This window comes from Alligator sinensis, unplaced genomic scaffold, assembly GCF_000455745.1.
Source record: "Alligator sinensis unplaced genomic scaffold, ASM45574v1 scaffold1003_1, whole genome shotgun sequence".
In the NCBI taxonomy this organism is placed as follows: Eukaryota; Metazoa; Chordata; order Crocodylia; family Alligatoridae; genus Alligator; species Alligator sinensis.
The window spans coordinates 351336-369787 of NW_005842557.1; the positions used below are offsets into that span (position 1 = coordinate 351336).

Genomic DNA, 18452 nt, shown 5'->3' on the forward strand with positions numbered 1-18452 from the left:
GAGCCTTGACACCTGGAGGATTGAAACATAATTTATTTCTGTGAGGGGACATAAAGCAAGGGGAAGCCCACCTGTTGACATTTTAAAATGGATTTTTTCTATCTGTGCAGCTCCAAATCTATAAATATATATATATTGCTATATGGTCAGTAAGTGCAATGAGTCAAGGGTAATGTAGGAAATTAGTAGTCTGCCTAACTCTCCCAATGTTTGCAAGCTCCAATATTTTAGTTGCCAGTAAGTAACTACATACACAACTTTTCACTGCTAAGTCTCCCATTGAAATTCAGTTTGCTTCATTTGGTGGCTCAAATACCTGCTGGTTGATTATTTGGTCTTTAGGAAGCTGAGTTGTATTAGCTCTGTACAGGCCAGGTCCAGATCACCAAAACTGTTATCTTGGGGTACAATGGAAGCTAGCTCACACTTGGATTTGTAGTGTGGAAAACACAAGGAAGCTTACCACTTTTTCACCTTCTACATAAAATTTGACTGGATTTGCAGCTATCAGCGGCATGCAGGTCTGTATCTGAGATGCTCCCCAATGAAGTATTGTTTTCAGAAAGTGGTAGGAAGTAGACAGAATCACAATCAGTAGTAAAGTGTGCACAGAAAATACAGTGCACTCCTTAAAGGAGAGTATAAGTTTGTATTTCCTGTGGGCTGCCCCTTTCAGGGACTGGTGCAAGGTTCTGCTTTAATGGTATAATCAAGATCAGGGAGGTCAAACTTCCTAACCCTCTTAGCTCCAAACCAACATTTTGGCATGGCTGAGAACTGCAGGAGGCAAAACTCTTGAAATGTGCATGCCCCAGAGTCAATGATCTGTGCAAAATGCCTCAGCTCAAATAATAATGTGTTGAGCCAAAGAAAATCAAAAATAGAAAATAAAAAATGAACAGAGACACAAAAGATATTTCTCCTTCTTCAGGAGTTGCATTTAAATGGCTCTGGAGTGGCTTTTGGTTCATGAGTTTGGCCATCTCTAATCTAAAACAAATACAGTAGTCCCAAATGGAAAAGCCAAAAGCAAGGGGTTCAAGCCTGTGAACCCATCACCCTGAGAAATCAACGGGGGTTCCTGTACACAAGAGGCTTGCAGAACAAGTACGGGTGGGCACTGAACTCCCCTCATAGTCCTATAGGTGATTCCTTCAGAAGAGTGTGCTGGGGAGGGGTGGACTTTGCACTGCTCCTACCAGTGCTGCACCAGAAACTTGCATTAAAATCGCTTTGGATTAGATAAATACTCCTCCAATAATACCCCTCCACCAATCATCCTCAGTTACATTCAACTAATTAGTTACAGCTGAAATAAGAAATGGGTTTGTATAGCTTATAACTGGGGATGGAGTTGAAGTGCATCTACATGACATCCTTGCCTCCAAACTCTGGTAAAAATCGGATTCAGGTCTGAGTGCTTTAGCCTGGGCCATTAGAAAATGTGGGTATGCTTCATTTATCCAAACTTTCAGTAAAAACATAGAATCATAGGATTGGAAAGAATCACAAGAATTATCTGTTTCAATTCCCCCCAAAAAGAAAAAAATAAGTCCATATATTATATGTGTGTGTGCGCGCGCGCACGCGCGCACATGAATTGGCATGTAATACCTTCCTTTTGCAGAGCAGTTGAAGCAGCCGCTAAGCGAGCCATTCCATCATCTGCACCATCAGTTAGGTGGATTACAACCTGGGAAGGAAGCAAAATCCCATCAGGTCCACTATTAAACACAGAAATGTTCCATCAGGCATGGGTGCTCTAGCATAAATCAACATCACTTCACTGCAGTTACAGCAATTTCCATCAGCATCAGAACTGCCCCAAAATGTTCAAAGCAGATCTTGAAGTTACATACTTCTGCAATGTACTTTATCTGAGTCCAACTAGATTATGGCAGTAACTCCTCCCACCTTTGAATTCATATGCCAGATCATGCTATCAACATATATGCTTAGTAATAGATGGAGCTGGATAATTATTCTAAAACCAAAATAGCATTTGCAAACATTAGACGGAATGATACTCAGCATTTCTGCGTCTGACAATGTTCATTACAATGCCAGGTGAGTGCAGCAATAATTTAGGGTCTAGATGCCTATTCATTAATCTGTTTATGCCAGTTAAATTTACATATGCAAAACAATATCCCAAATACACATTATTTCATTAAACTTTTGTTTATTTACAAATTTTAAGTTTTTAAGCAATTGCAGTGTTAGGAAACCTTTCACATGTCTTATACTTCAAGGAGAGAAAGTCCTTGATAGTGTTAATTAACTGCCACAGTACATTGATTTTAACTGAGCTGTTCTTGTTTATACCATCAGATAATCCAGCTCAATGTATTTATTTTTCTCAGCATATAGAAAAATGAGAGAGGACTTACTTTCACACTGTCACTAGGAGCTGTTCTGAATTTGTTCTGATAAGACTTCAGTGTATCTGCTGTTAGATAATATGGACCACGGTTGCGCATGGCTTGGAACTTCTCAAACAATTCTGGCTGGTACTCAATAAAGTCCAGTCCTTCAATTGCTCCAGTAGTGGACTGGCCCATGATGGCTACTCGTATAGTTGGCTGTTGGTTGCCAGTACAGCTGATCCTCTGCATCTGAGTAATTCTGTTCAGAATGGCCTCTACCTTTGACTCCAGCCCTCTCTGAGAATAAAATATATTTTGTCCTGGTCCAGTATCTGAGACATCAAAGCCCAATATCACATCAAGCTTGCAGTCTGAAGAAGAAATATATAGGAAGAGTCATTCAGACACAGATTAGAGATGGGAAAAGCCACAATTGTTTCACAAGAGAGTATTCACAGAACTCCATTATTTAAAAAAAAAAGTTCTCTCTTGTTCACATGTGAAATATTAGATTGTGAATTCTCTGGCAAAAGAACTGTTTTTATATTATGTATTTGTATAATGCCAAGTATAACAGGGCCCTGATCCATAGAATTCCTGCTTCCCTTTAAGAACTGCTAAATGAACCTGACCTAAGGCCCACTGAAATCAAGGAAAGTGAAGTCAATGAGCTTTCCACTGATTTCAAAATGTATGGCTCTAGGTTCAAGTGATTCACAGAATGAGGCTGAAACTAAGCAAAAAAGCTGTGTTTTGTCGAGCATGCTCTCCTTCATCATTTTAATATCTTTTTAGGGCGCTGTATGAAATGTTTGCAATGATGTACGACAATCCTAGAATTTCAGGAGGTTGTACTTTGTTGCAATTTCACAAAATGGAACTAATTTTTAAAAAAAATAAAATAAATTGTATTTCTTATATGCTATATATGGCACAAGGAAACTATTTAAGAAATGTTAGGTTGCTTTAATGTACTGGATTTATTATTTTGCATTGCTTCACTTGCAAGCCCAGGTGCCTTACTATAAATTTGAGAGAAAGCCATCAGACTCAGGGACTCAACCCAATACACTAAACAATGCCACAGATGTAGACTTCCTTCTGTACATGTATACCCACTGGTCTCTCAACTATTGTGGTTGAAAGTGGGGGAAATAGTTTAATATCAACTCAAGCATACACAGTAGGGTTGCTTCCCCAGTACCTAAGATTTATATTTTATATCAGTAGTAACACTAAACTACACTCAGAAGCAGACAAAAGGCCAGGAAAGGTCTTTCAATACTAGCTTCTTAGGCTGGCCTGTAGCCAATATTGCTGTGCAAGTAGGTAATTCTATATTGCCTGTCAGCTTCAAATGTTCCTCAAGGGGTATCTTCATGCAAAGAAGTAATTAAGCAATTCCAATGTAGTCAATTCATGTTCTTACCCTGTATGCAACAAAATGACATCTAAGTTCCTTCAGTCCAACTAGGAAGTCACAAAGGCATGAATTAATGGGGCAAGGCTCATATCAGAGATTAAATGCCACAACAGTTATGCTAAATGCAGGTGAGAAGAGCACCAAAGCAAAGAGGGATGCTAAGAGCAACTGAGGATCCAGAAGATGCACTGTTCTGAGTATCTGACTGACAAACAGTGAGCAAACAGTTCAGCCATAAAAGGAGAGGTTAATCCAGCCATGCCATAGGCTAGGCACCACAACGCCTGTCAGCACAACTGTTTGGAAGGGACCTCAGGAGGTTATCTAGTTCAACCCTCTTCTCAAAGCAGGACCATCCCCAACTACATCATTCCAGCCAGGACTTTGTTGAGTCAGGTTATAAAAATCTCCAATGATGGTCCACCACTCTAGATAACCCACTCCAGTGCTTCACTACCCTCCTAGTGACAAAGTTTTCCTAATATCTAATCTAAACTTCTCTTGCTGCAACTTGAGACCATTTTTCCTTGTTTTATCATCTGACACCACTGAGAACAGTCTAGCTCCATCTTCTTTGTAACCACCCTTCAGGTAGTTGAAGGCTGCTATCAAATCCCTCCTCAGTCTTCTCTTCTGTTGACTAAATAAACCCAGTTCTCTCAGCCTCTCCTCAGAAGTCATGTGCCCCCAGCCCCCATACGATTTTCATTGCCCTCTGCTGGACTCTCTCCAGCTTGTCCACATCCTTTCTGTAGTGGAGGGCCCAAAACCAGACACAGCACTCCAGATGTGGCCTCACCAGTGAAGAATAGGGGGATGTGGGCTCAACAGGTGCTGATCAGTGGCTCAGGGTCTAGTTGGTAGCTGGTACCAAGTGGAATATAATTACCAACTGGGTATAATACTTCCCTCAATCTGCTGGCAACACTTCTACTAATGCAGCCCAGTATGCTGTTAGCCTTCTTAGCAACAAGGGCATATAGTTGACTCATATTCAGCTTATTGTCCACTATAACCCCCAGGTCCATTTCTCCAAAGCTGCTGCCCAGCCAGTCATCCCCCAGGCTGTACTGATGCATGTGATTATTCTGTCCTAAGTGCAGGATTTTGCACTTGTCCTTGTTGAACCTCATGAGATTTCTTTTGGCCCAATCCTACAATTTGTCTAAGTCTCTCTGTATACAATACAAATCAGGCTGAATCTCTGCCGAAGCGAATCAGTGAGCTTTGCACAGCCCTATTATTTATATAGCGGAAGCACCCAACCTTCATTGTCTATGTGTTTGGAGACATGTTTCTTGTGCCAGAGCGCATACAGGCTGATTGCATAGGGTCGCCACACCTATGCTATAGGCATTCCAAAGCTAAGGCTTAAGACCATACAGGAACAGGATACAATTGCACTATTGAATGAATCCATTTAAAATGTTCAAAGTGTTCCAGTCTCTGGATCATCCATGGAAGTAAGTAATTATATTTACCTCTTGAAACATCAGTGACTCCTGGACAGAGAGTCTCCTTCATAACGGCATCCATTGTAACTAAAATTTGCTCATTCAATTCTGACAGCTCTTGGACAGCTTTCACTCTGAACCCAGTAGCAGGTTCACTGGACAATTTGTTCACTTCATCCAGGTCAATGTTTTTCACACCAACTGCAAATAGCTTCACCCCAGACTGCTTTAGTGCCAATGCAGCTGTCTGTCCATCATCCGCAGGTCTGCCTCCTGTTACGATAAAAGCAATTTGAGGTATCCTCTGGTCTGCCCTGCTCCCAGCCTCCTTCACAAAGTGTTTGGCCTGGAGATGTTTGATTGCTGCTCCAGTATTCGCCACTCTGCCTCCTTTATATGCTACTTTATTGATAGCATCTAAAATCTCTTGTTTGGTGGTGTGATCCTTGAGAAAGAATTCATCAGTCACATCTGAGTTGTACTGGGCCAGTCCTACCTGAATAGAGGCAGTATCATCATAGATAGCATCAACTATAGAAGAGACAAATTGGATAACTTCTTGGAAATTCTCTCTCCCTAAATTGATGGAGCCATCCAGCAAAAACACAATATCAGCTTGTTTCTTCCCATCTGAAATAATCAAAAAGAAAATGAGTTTTGAATCCTTTGTAGCCTCCATAATATTGTACTGAACTATAAAAAGAAAAAAAAAACAATTCATTCTTAAATTACATGCAAACACTACATGCTGCTCATGGAAGTAATTTTACCCTTAATTTAGAAGGGGGGGAAGCGGGGGGGAAGGGGGTTGTTCCATAAAAAAGCACAAAAATTAGCAGCCAATTAAGAATGAGTGATCTAGTGAAGACCAAGATAGATGCAACTACACCCCAGCAGACTCCAGTGTCTTGTGTATCAGCACCTCCACACTGAAAAATGTGGAGATGCTTTAACTAAAACGTGTTCAACAATCTTTATTTAAAACACCCCGCTGCCATTTTTCAGCTCAGGGATGCTAATACTCTGGACACTAATTACAGCAACTCTTGGAACTGCTGTAATTAAAGCACCTCCTCTCCACTCCCAGAGCACATGTATAAATGCCCTCCATTGTGAGGCACATTAGCCTATCTTAATGTGCATTAACTAAAGAGCATGGGGAATTAGTACACATGCTTGCGTAGCAGCGCCAGGCACTTTTTAAAGTGCCCGGTGCTGCGGAGCGTACATTTGTATAAATGGCGAAATGTGCGTCAGCACTGAGAAAATAGTGGCAGCCCACTTTTGAACTAAAACACATCAAAAGTGTTTTAGTTCAAAAGCGCCCCACCGCCATTTTCTCAGTGCTGGCTCATATTTCACCATTTATACAAATGCATGTGATGCAGCACCAGACATGTCAGCTTGCATGTAAAGCAGACTTGATTAATACACGCTGGATCAGACAAATGTATGTGTATAAATGCTAACGGTTTTTAAGTGACATTAAAATAGTTTAAATGCGCATTAGCGACAGTGCACAGTTTTTTAGGTGATGCTTTAATGCACATTAAGATCAGCTAATGTGCATTAAAGCTCATGTGTACATGTGCCCAATAATGTGACTAGCTGCCTCCATTTCTCAGTACCCAGAATGTAACACCTCAGAGAACATCTGATTTAGTAGAGAGGTAGCAAATATATTGTGCAAATTGTACCCTTTTATGTGGTCTCACATTTTGGGCACCAAAAAATGAAAGTACCCGGAAACACAGAAATGATTTGTGACTTCTGAAAATCTTGGCCAATGTTAGCAAACTGACAGAATCTCCAGCTCAAACCTGAATCTTTTTGAAGAACTGTGTACCTGATCTCAAAGAGCGCCTATATACAAGCACCATAGCTGGTCCGACATGCTGGAAATCCAGTGCATTGGACCAGACTTGATCAATTGAGTCTGCTGGAGCATAGCAATTGCTGTGCTCCGCCAGCCTCCTGCATCTCATGTATCAGCATCTGCGTGCTTAAAAATGGTGGTGGAGGCACTTGAACAAAAGCTCGTTTGACGAGCTTTAGTTGAAGCATCCCCACCACCGTATTTAACTGCAGGGAAGCTGATATAGGAGATGCAACGGCACTTTAATTAAAGCGCCTCTTGGAGCCATTGTAATTAAAGTACCTCCTCCTCCCTCCAAACCCTGGAGCATATACAAAAGTAAGAAGTCTGTTATGCCCACAACAAGCCTGGATGTTCACTTTCACATGTTTTGCTGTTTCAGGGTAAGTTTTTAGCAATATTTCTTGTAGCAGGACAGGGCTGGACAGGCTGCTGTCTCCAAATTCCACACACTCCCAGATGTCTCCCCAAAATGTGGGATTTGTAGAAGCCATTTAGAAACATAAATTTGGAGGAACATTAACTAGACATGGCCTCTTGAGAGCAAAATAAGTCATAAAGACAGGAAGGAGAAGTCTTGAGGGGACTGGGTACAGGATACTCACAGAATAATACAAGTGCAACTCAGGGTTGTTCTAGAAAGAGAGTGGTGTTTGCATGAAGAAGTGGAAATTAGTTATTTAATTTCAAAAGAATAAGCAGCCAAGGAGTATAAGTCCATAACAATTCCTGTTTGTGGTATAATTGGTTCATTTATTACTGGATTCCAGTGAAAAATAAAAGAACTGCTAAGCAAAAAAAAATTGTAAAAAAAATGTGATTCACAAATGATCATAAACCATAAATCAAGACCCTCACTGAAACCAGTGCAGAGTTAGAATACAAACAAAAATATTGCAAATACAAAATGAAATACTGATTCCTCACTATTCTAGAAAAATGCTTTAATACATTTTTAGGTTAGCAAAACTTCTAAATATATGTCTGATCCAAAAATGTTTGGCATCACTGAGAGTCCTTCTATTGACTTCAGTGGAATTTTGAGCAAGTTCTATGTGAACTAACATTAGGTATGCCAACAGTTAGGGTCAAAATCAAAGTGTCCCTCAAGTTTGGACCCATCAACCATTTACACTGAAAACACATAAACCTCACCACTGGTTCTTCTGAACTGGGTTTGGTGCTAACCCTAACACCCACTCACCTTCTGGCTCACACCTTTTCTGTCTGCAAGCCTCCCTACAGGAAGACCTTCCCATAGGACTTCCCATAGAAAGTCTGTAAGTAGCAAGTCTGTCTGCATCTCACATCCTATTTCTGTGACCTATAATTAGAACCAAGCACAGAAGGAGGGACAAGTAGTCTGCAGGCGGTTCTTCGAAAGATCACACACATAGAATAGAGAGTACAAGAGAGCTGCTTTGGTGTGGCCAAAAAGTAAAACAGATCTGTCTGACTTCTAAGCAGCTGGGGGCTGCACCAGTGGGGGACATGAGCCCCTAGGGCTGTGCTCTGCATGCCCCTCCCCTGGGTGCACAGGGCCCCCAGGCAGCCTTCCCTGCCACTTCACTGTACACCCAGGAACACCTCTCCAGCCCCAACTGCACTGGGCATCCCTCCTCACTCTAGGTTTTCCACCTGCACCTCACCTCTCAGGGGGCTGTGGCTGCAAGCTCCCTGAGTCATGTGTGCTGCGCTGCACTGCCCTGCCAGGTGGGGCAGAGAAAAGGAAGCTGGAGAGAGGGGGACCTGTGACTCTATCTGTTCTTGAAGCCCCTGGGGGCTGCAATGTAACACCTTGCAGGCCACATGTGGCCTGCAGCCCACCAGTTGGACAGCCCTGAGATAGGAAAGGCAGTTTATGTAGCTCTGATTGGTTAAGGCCCAACCCTCAAGGTTGACCCTAAGATTAGGGTTGACATACCCATTGAATTTTGCTATTATTTTCATCTCGTTTTGAATTTTCTTCAGCCTTGTACATTTTTTTCATATACTGGAAAGAAATGTAATATAAAGCACAATGATGAGATGTTCTTTATTTTATGAGGAAAATATTTCCTCCTACTATCTATTATTCTATTCTATTATCTATACATTCTATTATTTTCTATGTCCTTCAAGTTTCTTTCAGCAAGTATTTAGTGTGATGCAGAAAAATAAAAAGTAGTAGTAACTAAAGGCACTATTTCTAAATTGCTTCACAGATTATTAGAATTTTACCCCATGCTCTATATCAGACCTCTGCAATATTTTCCAAGTATGAAAAAAAGACTTACTTATGTCTATAAATATAGGCGGTTCAGTTGTATATATTTGAGGTCGTAAAATTGGTTGGAGGAACCTGCTTTCTATGCTTGGAAGATCTGGAAAATCTCTGACTGTGAATACAAGTCTAGGATCATTGGTTATCCTCTCCAGCTGAGTTCTGTCTGCATTCCTTGCTCCGACGCCTTGACTTGTAATCCCAACCGAGGTGATCACAGAAGAAGGTCTGTTAACGTCATCCTGGGACCTCTCTCCAAGGAACAGAACTAAATGCTGAGGGACCGTATCTTCTATTCTGCTTCCTGCAGACTTAATGAAGTAATTCTTCACAACATAGTCCAGAGCTTTCCCAGCATTCAGTGGAGATCCTCCTCTGAACCTCAGGCGACGTATGGCATCTACTACTGCAGTTTTGGTTTTGTGTGTTTTTAAGTAGAACTCAGGAAACACATCATTACTAAACTGAACCACACCAATTCTCACTTTGTTTGGACCGACATTGAGCTGCTGAACAATTTTAATGATGAAATCTCGAATGTGAGCAAGTCCATCAGTCCTGACACTATCAGAGCTATCAATGAGAAAGACTATGTCCCTTTCATCACCTTCACCATCTGCAGGAAAACAAAAATATTAAGGAGAAAATAAAATTATTGAAATATCAAACTTTTTTTGCCTCATCTTTACTATAAGGTTCATTTTAAATTGAGATGTCTACAATTGTAAGCACACAATTAACTAGCTCCATAATTCTTTGACATTTACTTTTTATTCAGTTATTTTTATTCAATGTTCCTAGCTTCATCTGCCTCAGATTTCTGTTTGTTTTAATTAGAGAACACTTTGAATGAGTAAGGGCAAGAAAAGTAATGCAGCTCTTGACCCAAAAACCTATATGCTCATCTACAGGGATGACCAACAGTCTGAACGGTCTAATGAATCTCCATTCCCCTGATAGTGGAAATGTGCCATACTTGTTTTTAAGGGGGAAAATATTTCATTTACTGGAAGTAAAGGACTATAAAGTTATTTCAGTCACTCTTACCTGGAGGGAGAGATACATCTCCCAGGATCCCTTTTATGTCATCAGCAGTCAGGGATGTAAGAGGGCTCAGCAGCTTCTGTTCTATGCTGGGCAATTCCTGGAAGTTTGTGACTTGGTATACATATTCAGGGCTAAGAGAAATCTGAGCCAACTCCTCAGGATCCACATTTTTTGCTATAACCAGAGGTGCCACACCAACTTGTTTGATTTGGACTGCAGGGGCCACTACTTCATCATTAGACTTGCGGGAAGAGAGAAGTATTAAAAACTGAGGGACACCATCCTCTATGCGACTTCCAGAGGGTCTTGTAAAGATATTCTTTGCTACATACTCCAGAGCATCTCCTACATTAACTTCTCTGCCACCTTTGGGCCTTAGTCTTCTCACAGCACTTTGCACGTCATCTTTGGTAGAGTGGGTGTTAAGCAGAAACTCAACCTTGGGGTCTGTGCTGAACTGGACCACTGCAACGCGGGTGGTGTCAAAACCTACATCCAAGCTGTCTACTACCCTTACAATGAAATCACGAATTAGCTGGAACTCAGAGGAAGCAAACTGGGAACCATCAATGAGAAACACCACATCTTTCTTGACTGTGAAAAAAGAACATAAGTACTGGGTCAGAGCAATAGCCAATCTAGCTCAGCATTCTCTCTCTTATGGTGGCAATTAGTATAAGCTTTAGATGAGACGATACAAATAGGGCATGTCTAGAGTGATCTATGCCCTGACATGCCCTCCCTGATATCGAATATCTTTGTTTTTGGATGCATCCCTGATTTTTTTTCTGTTTAATAGCTCCCAGTTAACCTGTCCTCCTTTTTTAATCCAGTTATACTATCTGGTTCTATAGACTCCTGCAGTACTGAGTTCTGTAAGCTTAACTATGTACTGTGTAAGGAGCTACTTCCTCTTGTTTAAACTTTCATCCTCCTCTTGGTTTCTCCCCATAGTGCCCACTTAGTTCTTGCATTCTGGGACTTGGTGAACAACAATTTTCTATTACTTTATCCATTTACTTTATGATTTTAGAGACCTTTATCATATCCCTTTCAAACTTCTTTCCTAATTGAAGAGTCCTAGCCCTTACAGTCTCTCCTGGTGTAGCAGCTGTTCCATAATGCTGCTCATCTTTGTTGCCCTTCCCTGCACCTTTTCTAATTCTACTACATCCTTTTCTGATATGGAGAACAGAACTGCACATAGCATTCAAGATATGTGTACAGCATCGGTTTATACAATGACATAATGTTGTTTCTTATTTTGCTTTCATTTTCTTCTTAATGATGCACAAAATTTTATTAGCTTTTTTAGTCTCTACTGCACACTGATCCAATATTTTTAGAGTACTATCAACAATTGAGTTATAATAGTTAGCTCAGAGTCTAGCATTACATGCATATAGTTACAAGCATATAGTATATATAACCTATGTTAACACTTTTGCACTTGTTAACGTTTACATTTATCTTCCACTTTATTGATCATTTGCTTAGTCTTGTGAAATCTATCTGCAGCCCCTTATCATCAGACTGGGATTTGACTCCCCAGAAGAATTTAGTATTAGCTGCAAACTTTACAAATTCACTAGGTACTCCCTTTTCCTGGTCATTCATGAAACTTTGCAAATTCCCTCTAATCCCATGACAAGTCAATTTTCAAGTGTGTTCAGCAAGGACTTTCATCCCAAGTTTTTGAAAATCTACTTTTGATGGATCCCAAAATGATGAAATATAGTTCTCTGCTGCTTATCTGTCTGGCCTTAAAGATGTTCAGCTTCAAATGATTTATTAAGGAGCCCTTGGACATTTTGTATCATCTAACAATTTCCTCATTTTAGAAGTTAAAAGGAAGGTTAAAAGGCCTACCAGAGCTGGGAAGCTGTTTAAAAAAACATATCAGAGGCTCAGAAAAAGTGTATAATCTACAGCACAGATCAAAAAGGGTACCAAGTGGAAATCAGTTCCCCAATGAAGCCTTAAGCAAAATATCAAATAGTTAGAAAAAGTCACCTCCAGTCACCATGCATACGTAACTGCAATTTATGAAACAAGCTTCTAAGGGAGACCCAACCCTCCAAGCCAAATTCTGTCCTTAATTGAATTCATATAGCTTTATTCTGGTGCATCCATTAATTTTAAGAAATGGGTGTTAAAAACCAGATTCTAAATATAGGAATAATTTAGCGTACACAAGGCATAGATTATCTCAGCTCCTACTTGGCCACGGCAGGAGGGACTTATGGATATTAAGGTCTCCATTATTTCCCTGCTGAAATTGTGATTGGCCATAAGGGAAGAGTAGCAGTTGCTCTTGCAATACGCTTTTTGTGGGAAAATAAGCAGGGGGTGGGCAGACTCTTGGCTTTGTACTCTTCCCTATTCACCAGACTTGGTTTTCATATACATACCAGAAAATAAACTGTCCCAAGAAAAGGAGTTAAATAATATGCCCTTTCCCCAGAGCCAGGAGAATTATCGGGGGGGGGGGGGGGGGGGGGGGGGGGGGGGGGCTACAGGGAAAAATTTGGGGGGGGGGGGGGGGGAGGGGGATTGTGAGGAGTCATCCTAAATAACATTACCATATTAGTTTTTTCTTAGAGACATTTCCTAGTGAGGACTTACTGTAAGTTTTCTCTCTAGCCCAGAGATATATTTTGAAAGTGAATACATTGACCACCCCCCCTTCAAACACATACACTCTCTCTCTCCTTGCTTTCTCATCACTCAGCTCTTTTGCAATCAACACCTATAACTTATTTTCCTGGTTACTCTTATCTCTAGAGAAAAGTTGGCTCCTGATGGTAAGGTTTCATGTCAAAACAAAATGTGGTACCTGAATTATACATTTCTGGAAAATAGTATTTATCAGGATAAGGATTTTAATTTACAATAGTAGGAAAGCACCATTATAAAATCTAAATTATTCAGTTTTCATTCGAAGGGGAAAACACGAATAATAAGCTATTGACTAGTGTAATATCCCATTCATCTATTTTAAGACTCGGGTCCATATCCTTCATTGACTTCAGTTGCACTCTGTAGAGGTATCATGAACCACAGTGTACAATTGGGGACTATAAGCATTTTTGGGTGGCTGATTGTAATTACATAGGTCCTACAAAGCAAACCTACCTCAGTAAAGGATAAATTAGCAGTTAGAATTGGAGCCTCAATTGTAAATGTGTTTGCTTTTTCTCTATTTGTGTCACAACCCCACATTATTTAAAAATCAGGGTTTTTTAATCTTGTTGCAGATACTGACTAGCACAACAATACCCCCACATGAAAAACAGCTGATAAACATCTGCCCACCTGGACTGGGTGATGGAAAAAGCAGATCTGGGGCTAGTGTTTCTATTTCTTTTTTGGTTAGCCGAGTGACTCGGTCTGAAATGAGCTGCTGTACAGTATCCAGTTGATTGAAGTCAGGGACAACAGCAGCAAAGTCTGGGACAAATGAAATTGTCTGCATTTCCGTGATATCAGCGTTTCCAATGCCAATGCCAAAAGGCACAGCGCCACTTGTCTTCAAGACCACTGAGGGCCTTCGCACATCGTCCCTTGATCTGTCAGCAGTCAGCAAAATCAGGAATTGAGGGACATTTTCAGCAATCCTGCTCCCACCCTGAGGAGTGAATATCTGCTTTATGAGATAGTCCAAGGCTGCACCAGTGTTGAGAGGAGACCCTCCCATAACAGACATGCCTCGAATGGCTCTAATAACATCTGCTTTATCATAGTAGCTGTTAAAAAGGAACTCAGGTCTGATGACATTGCTGTACTGTGCTACAGCAACATGAACTCTGTCACGGCTGATGTCCAGGCTTTCAACCATATTTAAAACAAAGGTCTGTAGAAAAGAGAACCCACTTCTTGCACCATCTGAGCCATCAATCAGAAACACCACATCCTTCTTCTCATCTCCAACAACTGTGGTTTGAAAAAAAATTAGAGAAGAACTTAAGTAAAATTATCTGTATAGGTAGACATTCTTCTTTTTGTGAATCATTTTATGCACAGAACATCTTGGGATTCTAGGTCAGGCATCATAATTGTTGATTCAATTTATTTAAAGTTTGTCATCTGTATCCAGTCAGCCTATATCCACTGATGGGTAGGATCAACCATAAGGTCATCCCTAAGCCCATACCCACTATCCAGTTACATTGTACAGGTTTTAAATTCAACTCTGCTTGGCAGTCATGTCCAATCCTGCAAGTTTGCTAATGTTGTACGTATGAAATTAACACTGAGGTCACCCCTTTTGGTAATGTTTGAAATTTAGCCGGGTGTACAGACCCGGAATTACATTCCCCAAACTGCCTGGTTCTGATTTCCAGGCCTACTTCCTCCTCTCTCTCTCTCTTTTGCCCATGAGTAGAGACAAACCCAGAAGGACAGACAAGTTATCTATAGACCAATTACTAGAAGGGCTCTGCAAAGGAAGAAAGAAGAACCATGTTGCTAGGCTTGCTGTTGGATACAGTGTACAGTACGGATCAGGGAGACAAGTTCACTTGGCTCTGGTTGGCTGGAGATGTCTTAAGAGCAACCCTGAATATCAATGTAGACATACCATCAGTCAAACACTCTTGGCTAATAAACAGATGGATATAGTGTAGTGATAATCACTACATGGGCAACAAGGGCTATGCTTGATCAGCAAAGTGTCTCCTTAGGTATCTGCTGCTTCTTCCCTGAAATGCTAGCTGTCAAGCAGGGATGCTCAATGGGAGGTAGTGGAACCAGAGGTTAGGTCCCAGAGCAATCCAGGTCTCGAAAGGTAGCGCGTTATATTAGCACTCCGCATAGTGTGCTCTATGGAGCTATGGAGGGTCAGACAAAGATGTTGAAAAACTTTCACTGTCTCTCTCTCTAATTTAGAAAATAATAATACCATGTGCACACAAAATACCTGCTGATAAATGATGCTGACTGAAAACAGTAAAAACCTTTTTGTAAAAGCATTTTGATATTTTGATTTCTTTTTTAATTCTTAAAACATTTCAGAAAAAAGTTCTTGGCAAGCTTTCGGTCACAGTTGCCGTTCTTCAGGCATAGTGAGTCTCTGCTGGTCTGAGACTGCAAGAAATGAGAGAAGCTAAAAGTGTGGCAGGATGTCAGTGAAAACTTAAATGGATAGAAATTAGAAAGACAAAAAGTAAAGCAGGTAAGGGAGGGGGAAGAAAGGGCTGGGGGGAGGCCAAAAGGAGACAGCAGTAATAGAATACAAGGTAGAAAAGAGGCTGCCTGTGAAAAAAAAGAAATAGTAGGAGATCAGGAAAATAGGAATAAGAGAAGGTAAAAGTGTGACAGGATGTCAGTGAAAACATAAATAGGTAGAAATTAGAAAAATAAAAGGTAAAACAGGGAAGGGAGGGGGAATAAAGCAGAGGAAGACAGGCCAAAAAGAAACACTGCAGTGATAATAATACAAGGTGAAAGAGTCTCTCAATGAAAAAGGAACTAGTTGGAAACGAGGAAGACAAAAGGCAGAAAAGGAGGGGAGGGGAGGAAAGGGGAGAAAAGGTAGGGGAAAAGGAGAATGTAAGAAGTCAGGTCAGGCAGGTATCTGGTAAATCAGATGTCAGGCAGGTAGTAATGTATCATAAATCCAATGTCTATATTGAGTCCATGATTTTTTGTATCCAGGAGGTTAATGAAGTGAAGTTAGTAGGCTCGTTTTTCATAGCTCGTCTTTCTCACCTTTCGTAAATGAGCCTACAAACTTCACTTCATAAATCTACTGGATATAAAAAATCATGGACTCAATATAGGCATTGGATTTATGACACATTACAACCTGCTTTACCTTCTGTCTTTCAAATTCCTACCTATTTACATTTTCACTGACATCCTGCCACACTTTTAACTTTTCCATTCCTTGCAGTCTCAGACCAGCAGAGACTCCCTATGCCTGAAGAAGGGTGACTGCGCCCAAAAGCTTGTCTAGAACTTTTTTCCAACTCCTCAGTTGGTCTAATGAAAGATATCACATCTACTCAAAGAACCTTGCCTGACTCTGTCCTTAGACCAACACAGCTACAACCAAAACCCTGAAAACTACTTAAGATTTTGAGGACAAAGTCTGCCTATTATTGTAAAACAGGCTTTTACTTCAGTGGGATTATTTGTGTTTAAAGTTAAGCCTGCACTTCAGTGCTTTGCAGAACCATAGCCTCAATAACAGGCAATAGCATTTTTAAATAATTTCAAATATATTGGTCTTGATTTAAGTCATATGCCTAATCCAAGTCCAATCACTGGGAGTCTTTCCACTGACTTCAGTGAATTTTAAATAAAGACCATGAAACATCATTATGTATATAATGTTAATTTACAAGTGTTGTCTACTACAATTTTTCAGTCATCTAAAAGACATCTAATTCAACATTTTAGAAACAAATGAAACTGCATTTCTGTACCTGTTGGTTGAAATTGTATGGTTTTCAATAGGTTTACTATATTTGACTGAATTTCTCCAATTCTAGAAAGGGAATCCACACTCAGAATAAATTGTGGAGCATAAACTATTCTTTCAAGTTCTACTTGCTCTGCAGTCCTGGCTTTGATAATAAAAGTGACAACACCAGCTCGTTTCAGGGCCTCCGCTGCATCTTCCACACTATCAGATGATTTCCCAGCAGCAAGTAGGACCAAAAACTGAGGAACTCCTTCTTCAATCCTGCTCCCAGCATTCTTCACAAACAGGTTCCTCACTGCATAATCCAGTGCAGAACCTATGTTCAGTTGCTTCCCAGTTTTTATCTTCATCCGTTTAACTTTTAGAAGCATGTCTTGCTTCGATGGCAACTCACTGAAGTTGAATTCAACTTGAACATTGTCACTGAACTGAACTACAGCAACTCGGATGGCATCTGGACTCACATTGAGGTCAGAAATAATTCTGTGCACAAAGTCTCGGACTGCAGGGAACTGACCCAATAGGTTGGCTGAACCATCAATCATGAATAAAATATCTTTCTTGCTTTCTAGAATGAATTCAAAATAAAAGGAAATAAGACTATGAAGGCTTTTTCTCCTTTTGAATTTCACAGAGAAACTTTTCTTTAAAGGAGCAGGATATTAATATACCATATTTTCTCATATACCATATACACCTTGTTTTTGAAAGGCAGAATGAAGAAAAAAAGATCTTTCTTTGTAGTATGAGAGCTGAGCTAATGAGCTGAGCCTGCTCAATGTTGTGTTCCCTATGGGAACTGAGTGCAGACTTTACTTTCACTTTTGCCCAGGAAGCAGCAAAAAGTGTTCTAACCGTATTTCCTTGCCTATATTGCACAATCCAACTTTCTACAACTGGGTTTTGGGGAAAAATGAGTGTTGCATTCAAGAAAATATGGTATAAAGTATCTGAGTGGGTTTCCTCTACTGAAATACCTCAGTGCTAAAAGGGCTTGACAGTGCCCTTGATTTATTTAGCTAAATAGGGAATAGAGAACAAGAACCCCTTCTCACAGACTTCCTTGGCTTTACTTAGAGTTTTGGTCTGAGTTTTGAGTACAATGTATTGCTCACTGTGATCAAGTGAACATGGACCTAGCAGAATTCTGCAGGCACTTGGCTTGATTTCCCTGCCCCACTGCCCCCATAAATGACTAGTCTCAAGAAAGGAAGTGAGCTGCACCCTTTAAAGGACTGCTGTAATTCACTCCCCTCTCCCACCATGACCTAGAGAAATGGCAGAGGAATGGGCCTTTAAGATCCATACATGAATTATATATGGGAACCTTTCACCTATTTTAGAATTATCTGGGAGAATTTGATATCCATCTGCCATGTTGCTTTTAATTGTCTCCTTTCCATCGCTAGTTGATCCTAGTCTTTTTAATGTCTCCGAGTGGTCAGAGCCACAATAAAACAACTATTGAGCAAATACCTGTTTAAATCAAGTTAACCCTCCCAGAAATGTTTCTGTAGCTAATGTCAGAAATGTCAAAAACTCTCAAAGACTTTTTAACTCATTAAATTTATACTGGGAGTAAGATTTTGCCCTCAG

At 40.5% G+C, this 18452-nt stretch overlaps 1 protein-coding gene across 6 annotated transcripts in view; it reads right to left on the reverse strand.

The window, feature by feature from the left end:
* COL6A3 (collagen type VI alpha 3 chain) overlaps nt 1-18452 on the reverse strand; it is a 122112-nt gene that overhangs the window by 54137 nt on the left and 49523 nt on the right. For all 6 annotated transcript variants that reach the window (XM_014523989.2, XM_006032252.2, XM_014523991.2 and 3 more), the window contains 8 exons: nt 16858-17424; nt 13745-14362; nt 10430-11023; nt 9396-9998; nt 5271-5873; nt 2391-2737; nt 1615-1693; nt 1-12 (listed from right to left, as the gene is read on the reverse strand). The exon at nt 1-12 is cut by the window's left edge and continues 137 nt beyond it. In XM_014523989.2, the coding sequence (XP_014379475.1) occupies nt 1-12; nt 1615-1693; nt 2391-2737; nt 5271-5873; nt 9396-9998; nt 10430-11023; nt 13745-14362; nt 16858-17424 (3423 nt within the window). The remainder of the gene's footprint in view (nt 13-1614; nt 1694-2390; nt 2738-5270; nt 5874-9395; nt 9999-10429; nt 11024-13744; nt 14363-16857; nt 17425-18452) is intronic.